At 45.5% G+C, this 9,016-nt stretch overlaps 1 protein-coding gene across 1 annotated transcript in view; it reads left to right on the top strand.

Moving 5' to 3' along the window:
• Positions 1 to 2,297: 2,297 nt before the first annotated feature.
• LOC147679874 (uncharacterized) overlaps positions 2,298 to 9,016 on the top strand; it is a 139,009-nt gene continuing 132,290 nt past the window's right edge. Inside the window, exon 1 of the mRNA XM_086943434.1 lies at positions 2,298 to 2,363. Within this exon, the coding sequence (XP_086799560.1) occupies positions 2,313 to 2,363 (51 nt within the window). The 5' untranslated portion in view covers positions 2,298 to 2,312. The remainder of the gene's footprint in view (positions 2,364 to 9,016) is intronic.

Genomic DNA, 9,016 nt, shown 5'->3' with positions numbered 1-9,016 from the left:
CACCTTCTCACACTTCGAACTGCAGGCGCTAAATAAATCCCTGATTTTGGCTCTGCATGCGCTTCATCAAAGACCAACGGCAATTGTTCAATATGGGTAAGATTGCGAGAGCACCAAAACCATCTCCGTTTCCTTTGGGGTGCGACAGGGTAGTGTGTGTTCTCCCCTATTCACTTTTGGTTTTGAATGATGTTGAGAGTTTCTGTGCATCTAGAAGTGAGACACCACAAAGATGTGCAGCAAGATGTTGTTTGCAGATGACGTGTTGTGTTGTAACTAACAAATTTGTCAATGTATTTTCCTCTTCAAATGTTTTGGAAAATATTGTGTCCAGAATCAGTTTTCCTTTACCCTTGTTAAGATAACATTCATGGTCTGAAAAATGGAAGCACCCCTAAAGACCACATTCACAATCAATAGACAAAAGTTAGATCGTGTCAACTATTTTGATTATCTAGGCTTTTGTTTTGATACGAGGTTTGCCTAGACAGTGCCTAAAGATAAAGCTATATATACCCCAAAATAAACTACTGGGGCTGTCTTATAATGCAGGCAGAGTTGGATGCCAGCTTCTGAGGGCAATAATGCACGTTTTGGGACAAAAGCAGTGCCCGCTTTTGAGGAGACTAATTATGAGACCATGTAAAACATACGACAATATAAAAAATAAAAACAACTTCTTAAGAACGTCATTACACTAGGCTCCCCGTATGCCTATGATGACCCTGTGATTAGCGTTAGTATTAACTCAACTGTAGATTGAAGTGCCCTCTCCCCAGTTTTGTACTGGCTGTGGTTACACTCATATACCCTGCCAAGCATATATCTTAGAACACTTAGAAATTTTATTTCTATTGTGGATGCAGTCAATAACCTGTTTTTCTCCAATATTAAGGAGGCATCTAAGGAGATATAGCTCCAAAGAACTGTGGTCTAATCCTGCACCTATCAATGCTGACGTAAAGACATGGTTAGAGAGAAATATTGGCCCTTGCCTTCAAGTCAACCCTCTGTGACATGAGGCATGTGTTTATCTAGATGCCTTGTTCACATGGAAAGGGCTCATTTGCAACCATATTTGGATGCATCAAAGTCAGAAATTTAGTGCACAACACAGCAGCCTCCGGCATGGCTCCCGGGGCGGTCAAGGGGGGTCGCAGGGGAGGAGGCGGTGGGGGCATGCGGCAAGTCACGTGGGTGCGCAAAGGGCGAATAAAAAACAAGGATTTACAATGCAATGGTCTCGGCATTATTAAAGGTAGAGCTATTGGCATTGCTCATGACATTTTTTTTTTAATCATAAATAAATGGCATTGTCATTTACTTTGCCAATAGCTTATTTGTTAAATAAATGGCATTGTCATTTACAATGCCAATAGCTCAGTGGCGGTTTTACCGTTGGGGCGTTTGGGCGCCGCCCCCCCTGTTTTCTCGCCGTGCGAGAAGAAGGCAGAAACAAATGGTAGTTATTTATTTATAACTACCATTTGTTTCTGCCTGCCCTTCTCGCACGGCGAGAAATCAGTCAGCAAACTTCCTCGAGCTCGAGCCTCAGGGCAGGGGGGAGTGGCTTGGGGGAGTGGCTTGCCCACTGTTGTGAATACGGACTGTTTGGACAGCCTGAGAGGCTGTCCAAACAGACAGTATTAGCAACAGTGGGCAAGCTGCTCCCCCAAGCCTCCTCCCACTCTCCGTTCTGCAGCATGCAGACCAAGAGGAATGACGTTTTTAGGGCAGCTGGCCGAACCAATCAGCGCTGGCTGCCATGGAGGGGAGGGAGGCTGCCTGCAGCCTTCAGTGACGACGAGGCATTCAAAAAAATCCAGGATGGCGCGCGGGAGTCTGCAGTCTCGGCCCTCGGGACAGGACTCGAGTCGAGAGCCAGAGCGGGAAGCCAAGCCAAGGTAAGTTTTTTTTTATATTTATTTTTATTATTATGAGGCAGTCTGTTATTATTGTCCAGCCACCGCCAATTTTACACCCCGCCTATTTCAAATGTCACCAGCCCCTCTCGAACACAGAACACCTCCACCCAGGGAGATTTCATGGCTTGCGAGGTCTGCACCAGGGAGGGCACCGCACACCCACTCAGAAATTACACCCAAGACGCACTCCTCGCGTGCTAGACCAGGCCTCTGCCCATAAAATATGTTTGCAAGACTCGAGGTGTTGCCATCAGGAGCGTTGAAGTTGGCGGGGTACAGTTCAATTTCATTGTTTTAACTAGGAGCACAGTGACCACCGCCGCATGCCTGTGTGTTTGTGATCGCTGCCTGCAGCTGCCCCAAATTGCGCTTCAGACACCCAGTTTAATGAGAGCGAATCGTAAAATCCACTTCCAACATTCCCGCCGAAAGGTAAAGGTAAGAAACTTATCTAACCCTATAGCATCAAATATGGCCTAAAATGTGCAGCCGTTAAGGATTCAATCTGTGCGGCTACAGGTGCACGGGTGTATGTGAGACTGTTGTGTGTGTGACTATCTGTATGTCTGGTGGTCTGGCTGTTGATCTGTTTTTTCAAGCATGTCTCGAGGTGTGTTGCTTTGAGTGAGTGGTTGTTTCTACGCGTGTTGCTTTGTACGTGTGACATACAATTGTGCGCTGATATTTTGTACCTCAATATGCATGTATTATGCAAAAAACAAATCCATTGGCTTTGTCAATCCCTCTTCCTATGGATTCCCGTCTGTCGTGTTGCCATCAATGACTTTTCATGTACACACCTGTCGGTCTGGCAAAGTAATCTGGTGCCAGCTTTGATGGGGGGGGGGGAATACCCCGTAAAGATGACTAAGAATGGAGGCTCTGAAGGTGGAGCGTGCGTTATACAATATTGTCTGCCAGCCGTGACGTTAATCAGGTACCTTGCTTGGCACAGCTTGCCCTCTCATATATGCATTCTGTCCCAATTAGTGCCGGTTCTTAAAGAACATAATTCATACCTAGCCTGCACCCCGGCACATACACTATTGTTGGGCTTTGTGGGGGCTGTTGCGTCTAATAGCAATCCTATGGGAGTCTGCGGGACGCTGAGTAGTCAGAGCCTGGCTTCAAGGGCCCTTCCCAAAGGGTGTGGGTTACTGTTTTTTTAAAGGATTGTAGACTGCGTCTGAATAACAAGGCGCCCTGGTGCCCAGGCGAGGCGTGATTTGCAAATTGGTCGTACGAGAACATCATGTTTGCCCTTCCCACTTGCATCTCTCCAGTTTCTAGTGTGTGTTCGCCTTGCAGTACTTTCATTCTCCTGAAACGAAATGCTTTATAACATTTCCAAAGAGTGTTTTTAAATTGAAGGCAGGCCTTGATTGGGTTAATTGAATTATGTGCGTAACATCACATGCATGCATGTAAATAATAGGTGATTGGAATGGATTACACACTCTTTTATCGAGGCAGTTTCATTGGTGCATGTGTAATAATGATACAGTGAAAGATGAAAGCACTGTAGTGTACAGTAGGTTTAAAAGTTAATGTGATGGTATCACTAACTTGTGTCTGACCGAGATGCTGGCAGATTATCGGATGCAGGTTGAAAGTGCTTAAATGGCGCCCATTGTTGCAGGTGTTGGGCATTACTTGTGTCCTTGCACTGTTCACTATTAAGACACTACTATTTTTCTTTAGTTTTTAGCTAAGCAACACCCGAGAGTGCATGTGTTTTCGCCCGCCACAGTGAAGTACAATTGTTTAACGCCGCCCCACTTTCAAATGTCACCAGCCGCCACTGCAATAGCTTAATCGCTCGCAAATGCATGACCTATTGCATTTACACCCACACAGAGCCACACCCACACAGAGCCACACCCACATAGAGCCACCCACCCCCACACAGAGCCACCCACCCATACACAGAGCCACCCACCCACACACAGAGCCACCCACCCACACACAGAGCCACCCACCCACACACCGAGCCACCCACCCACACACAGAGCCACCCCACCACAACCATCAACAGCATGAAATGGGGATGCAGGGATCATGTTGGTCTGGGTTCCAAACTTTGTGGATGTCAGTGTGGGGCAGGAGACAGAACCTGGGGCCTCTATTCTTGTTTCTATGTGTGCACTCTTAGGACGTGTTGATTTGTAGCGCATATGGAACATCTTCTGGTTTGAGTTTACTACCAAACGACATTAATTTAAAAAATTGCTAGTTTGAAATACAGTCTTGTATTAAAACATGTTATGCTACTTGTAAAAGGCCAACTATAAAATTGATCTTTTTTCTAGTTTTATTTACTCAAGACAAAGGGATGAAAATGTATCCAGCTGAACAAATAACACAGCTTAGTGATGGAACCATGCAAGTTTAGGATCGATAAATAAAACCTGACACTCAGATGTGGAAAATGTAACTTCAATAACAAAACTTGTACCTACTGCGCTGATGCAGGCGGCCTTAGTATCGATCAAATTAGAGCATAATTTTATCCTGTTCACTTTCAAAATAAAGGCAGCTTGAAAACCACTTTTTTTTTAAGAGAGGTGTTGAATCTAAGTGTTGACAAATGGTAATAACCCTGGTAAATGTTTGCCACCTACTGAATATCTATATGCTATCAGAAGTAAAGAATCTAAACACTAGAAAAATGACGTGTGCGCCGATCTTCCAAGAAATGAATACTGCAAAAGGCAAGGGTCGTTGTGGCAGCTGCTTAGGGTTCTGCAGAGTAAAGAATTAAAGGTATATGTGTTGAATGTTGGACAGCGTTACCATATAAGAGTAACAGAGATTATTAGGCGGAACTAAGATTCTTGTGAAGAGCAAGGGTTGAATAAGAGGGGTATTCACCTGTTACAACGCATTTTTTACAACGCACTACCACTACAACGCAGGCATTACAACGCATACCATTACAACGCATAGCGCTGGGGGGCGCTCTAGGATAAGAGGTAAGTTTAATTTACTATCCAACACCTTCCCTAGGGTCCACGGGGACTGGAGTTAGAATAGTAAATTATACTTACCACTATCCAGCACCCCAAAGCGCTATGCGTAGTAGTGGTATGCGTTGTGAATACCGCGTTGTAATGGTATGCGGAGTAAAAGTATGCGTTGTAACGTCATACATCCATAAGAGGGCACTGCCAAGTAGCCCTGGTCACCCGCCTGTGGGGCACGAGAGGTGCTGTGCCAGAAAGAGAGAATGAAAGGCCTGAACAGAATAGTTCACACAGGGTGGATCAAATGATGCATGCAGACATGTGGAGCAGAGGGAAACAATCGTAAAAAGGTCAGAGACGGAGACCACAAGTTAACAGAGTATAGGAACAGATGAAATGAAAAAGGGAACCACAAGAACAGGAAAACACTAGGACCAAACTTGTCAGCTAAGGAGTGATGTTGTTCACCCCAGGGAGGGAGACAGAGACGTGTGAACTCAATGAAAGATTTCAGTAAGACCCACGTCCACGGAGCACTCTAGGGAGGAAGGATATACCACAGAGTTGATGTATGGACACTAACACTTTAGGCAGTATGGACACACTTTAGGGAAGATAGACAGAGAGGGTTGGTGTTCACTGCATAGAGGTGCGGTTATAGGAAAGACGAGGTACGAAAACAATTTGAGTGAAGGTTGGTAACATACCAGGCAGTAATGCTGCACCTCAGGGAAAATGGATAAAGGATATCACTTCCCTAAGGAGATACACTCACAGGAGGTCAAGTAAGGTGCAATGAAAGGGGGGTCCTGGGCGGTAACAGGGATCCCGGGAGGAAACAGGGATCCCATTAAGTTAGTTAACCACTAAGAGCTAACCCGGGGCATGAAATTCTTGGTACAGCGATGATGGGCAGGTACAGTAACATTTATGAAATCCTCTCCTCACTAATCTCATTCCACCAGTACTCCGTTTTCTCCGCATCCTCAGTCTTCATCGCTGTGTCCTCATTCACTCCTGGGCCACCTAGTCCCTCCGCCAGCCGGGTTCTCACCCTTGGGACCACGGCTGAAGGCTGTGTACCAAGACAGAGAGACGAAGGCGCACAGAGCCAGCAGCAGCGTCAGGATGGTGCCATTGCGAAGCCTCATCTCCTCTGCCCGGCGGTGGGGGCTGCATGTCCGGGGACCAGCATCACCGGAGGGAGAACACGCCACATCTGGGACCACCTCAGCACTTACAACAGACACAGAGAAAGGACCACAAGCCGCGGTTCAAAGATACAAACGAAGGTCTTAGAACGGAGCTACAACAAACCATAGAGACAGAAGAAAGACATCAAAACAGACAGGGGGCAGGGGCAAGAAAAATGCTTTACCTATAAGATTCCTTCCTCATGTCCTCGATGCAAAACAGCAAGCAGATCCTCACGGCCAGACGATACATAAAAAATGGCGGATGGAAGCTTCAAAAGTTTTTCAGCTTCGAGGGCGTGTTCTGCTGTTCAAAAGAGGCGTGGAAAAAAAGTGGAGAGAACAGCAAGGAACACGCCCCCGAATCTGAAAAAGACGAAGCCTATTTGGAGGTACGACTCTCTCCTCCAATGGCTGGCCTCCGTTTACGGAGCCAGCCAATAGAGGAGAGGCAAAAAGAGGAGGCGGGAGAAATAGCCATCTAAGCAACATAAGATCTCGGTACTTCCGGTTCTGCCTTCGGCAGACCGGATATTACCTCGACCTAAAAATATAAAAGGTTACCTTGAGGCCGGGTTCCACGTCTCTGCTGCTGCTCTCCTGCCTCCAACTCCAGGAACAGGAGGCAGGCAGCCAGGCTTCCTCCACTAAGCCAATCACAACTCTGCAATGCAGCGTTCTGATTGGTCTGAGCCCCATGATACGGTGCTCAGCAATGGGCTGGAGAGGTAGGCATGTTCTCCATGCAGGCTGTAATGCAGCCTGCATGGAGAACGGGGACAGCCTGCATGGAGAACGGGGAAAGTGCGCATAGGCAAACCCCTCCTTCCCTGCTCCGAGCGCAAAGCAGCCCCCCCGCAAAGCAGCAGGACATGAAACATAAAATAATAATAACTCTAAGTTATTATCATTTTATGTTTCTGCTTGACCCTGTTTAAAAGCGGTAGGGCGACACTCCTCCGCCATAGCGGAAGAGCCGCCATTGGCACAAAATATCTTAGGTCAGACTAAGTACTCATACAATGCAAGCCTTAGATTTATATTCAGTGTTTTAAGTTAGATTTAAAGTTTGGTGGACAGAGTGCTCTATCGCAAATGTGCCAGAGTACCATGTATGACAAACTTTCAGTCCGCCCACCTCAGTTAGAGACTTGCGGAACTTATGTTTTTCATCACCGGAGCACTTGCTGGGCCCGTCGATAAAACAAAATGCCCACTGACTGCTTGGCGTACATGTTTCCGCCCGTCCGCCTGCCCTACTTAGGGTGGAGGGTGTATGTCTTTTTTTCGAGTCCGTAGCCATCAGGAAAAGGGACAGGAAAAAATATAATGACTCCCACCCCTAAGAGAAATTTCCCAAGGTGTGGGGGACATTAGTTGGTTGTTTTTCAGCCACTAACTCCAACTTTGACATTTTGTTTCTAAAAAGCAAATTTTATTTAAAGGTTTGGTGAACAGCTGTCAAAACCAGCAGCAGCCACCCACCAAGCCTTTTGTAAATTGAAAGGAAACACTATGATGGCAGTTCTTTTCAATGTACAAACATGACCTCTGGGCCACTGTTTATATTGAAATATGAAAGACAATAGTGCTTACGGTTGGTGGATCTAATGTCCTCATCTATCCTGGCGGATGAAGTACCATCCTTAATTCTATAAACTGGACCCTATATGTCTGCATTCAGGGCATCTGATGACACAGCAGTTACTGTGTTTGTAGAATAGAAGGTAGAAAGACTGCTTTGTAACATATGCCTTTTTGTACAAAATCTTATACCACCCACAAGAAGTGGCTGAAACCCTGTTTAAGAGTCGAGGGCTCACTAATTAGAGTGGTGCTGTAGCCTTATGCAGGTCTGATTCTGATTGGGAATTTTCTTTAGTCGCTGCCTTTATTTGGTTTGCCTGGTTGTCTACTCATAAGGGCAAGCCGGAGCAGAAATGGAATGCACTCCATAACCAGTACCAATTGGGAAGTATCTCTGTTATACTGGTTTTATAAAAAATAAAACATGTATTACATTTCACATAATTTTAACTGTTGCTTTTTTAATGTTTGCATGCGATTGTTTTGTAATATCTATTTATATAGCACATTCTACCCCTGACGAGGCGTTGTTTGTGGAATGTGTAGCATGCTACTCCATTGAGACCAGAGTTAGTTTCTAACGCTTGTTGTGTTACAGTTAGTTGCATGTTATGCAACGTTATTACAGTTGGGTTGTGTAAGACCTGGGGTCACCAGCTCTTAAGGGGGTAGCATGGCACGAGCAGGAAGGCAGCCAGGGGCTTGCGTGTAAAGCAGCTACTTGACACACACATCCAATGAAACACACAGTGGCGCAATAATGGAGACCACACCAGTAGTTGTATTTGAAAGAATCAAGATCTTTTATATAGGCTTTCAAATAGAGCGTTGCATTATTAATTCATCAGAATTTCAGGAAAGCATTTCATTAAGACATTTCATGAATCACGTTCAGGTTACATTTCCTATGAATGGGTGAACATTTCATTAAAATAATAACCAGCTCCTTTAGCAATGAAACGCTAACTAACCCCGCCTGTCGCATCAGACTCTTTGACAGACAAAGGGGTACTTGTATTAACCTGAAGGATCCTACAAGAAGCGACTATAGTAATGCGTTGCAGTAACACCTCAAACCTCTCATGGACGCTTTTCCTAGAAGGTAATACAACATATCGGCAAGTACTTATCAGTCTAACAAGGAACTCCAAAGAACACAGCCTTTAGTCATTTGTGACAAGCCTTTCTTCCTGTGAATGCGGGTCGGCTTGCGACCTAGGACAGATCCTCAGAATACTAGCGAAGCCCACCTCTGTAAGAAAATTCAGTACAGTGTAGTGAAACTCTCTCTCATTTCAGGCTTGTAAATATGGTGCACTATGAACATTTCAGCGTGTAAATATGGTGC

This window comes from Lissotriton vulgaris, chromosome 11, assembly GCF_964263255.1.
Source record: "Lissotriton vulgaris chromosome 11, aLisVul1.2, whole genome shotgun sequence".
Taxonomy (NCBI): Eukaryota; Metazoa; Chordata; class Amphibia; order Caudata; family Salamandridae; genus Lissotriton; species Lissotriton vulgaris.
This window is presented reverse-complemented; position numbering and strand designations above follow the sequence as displayed.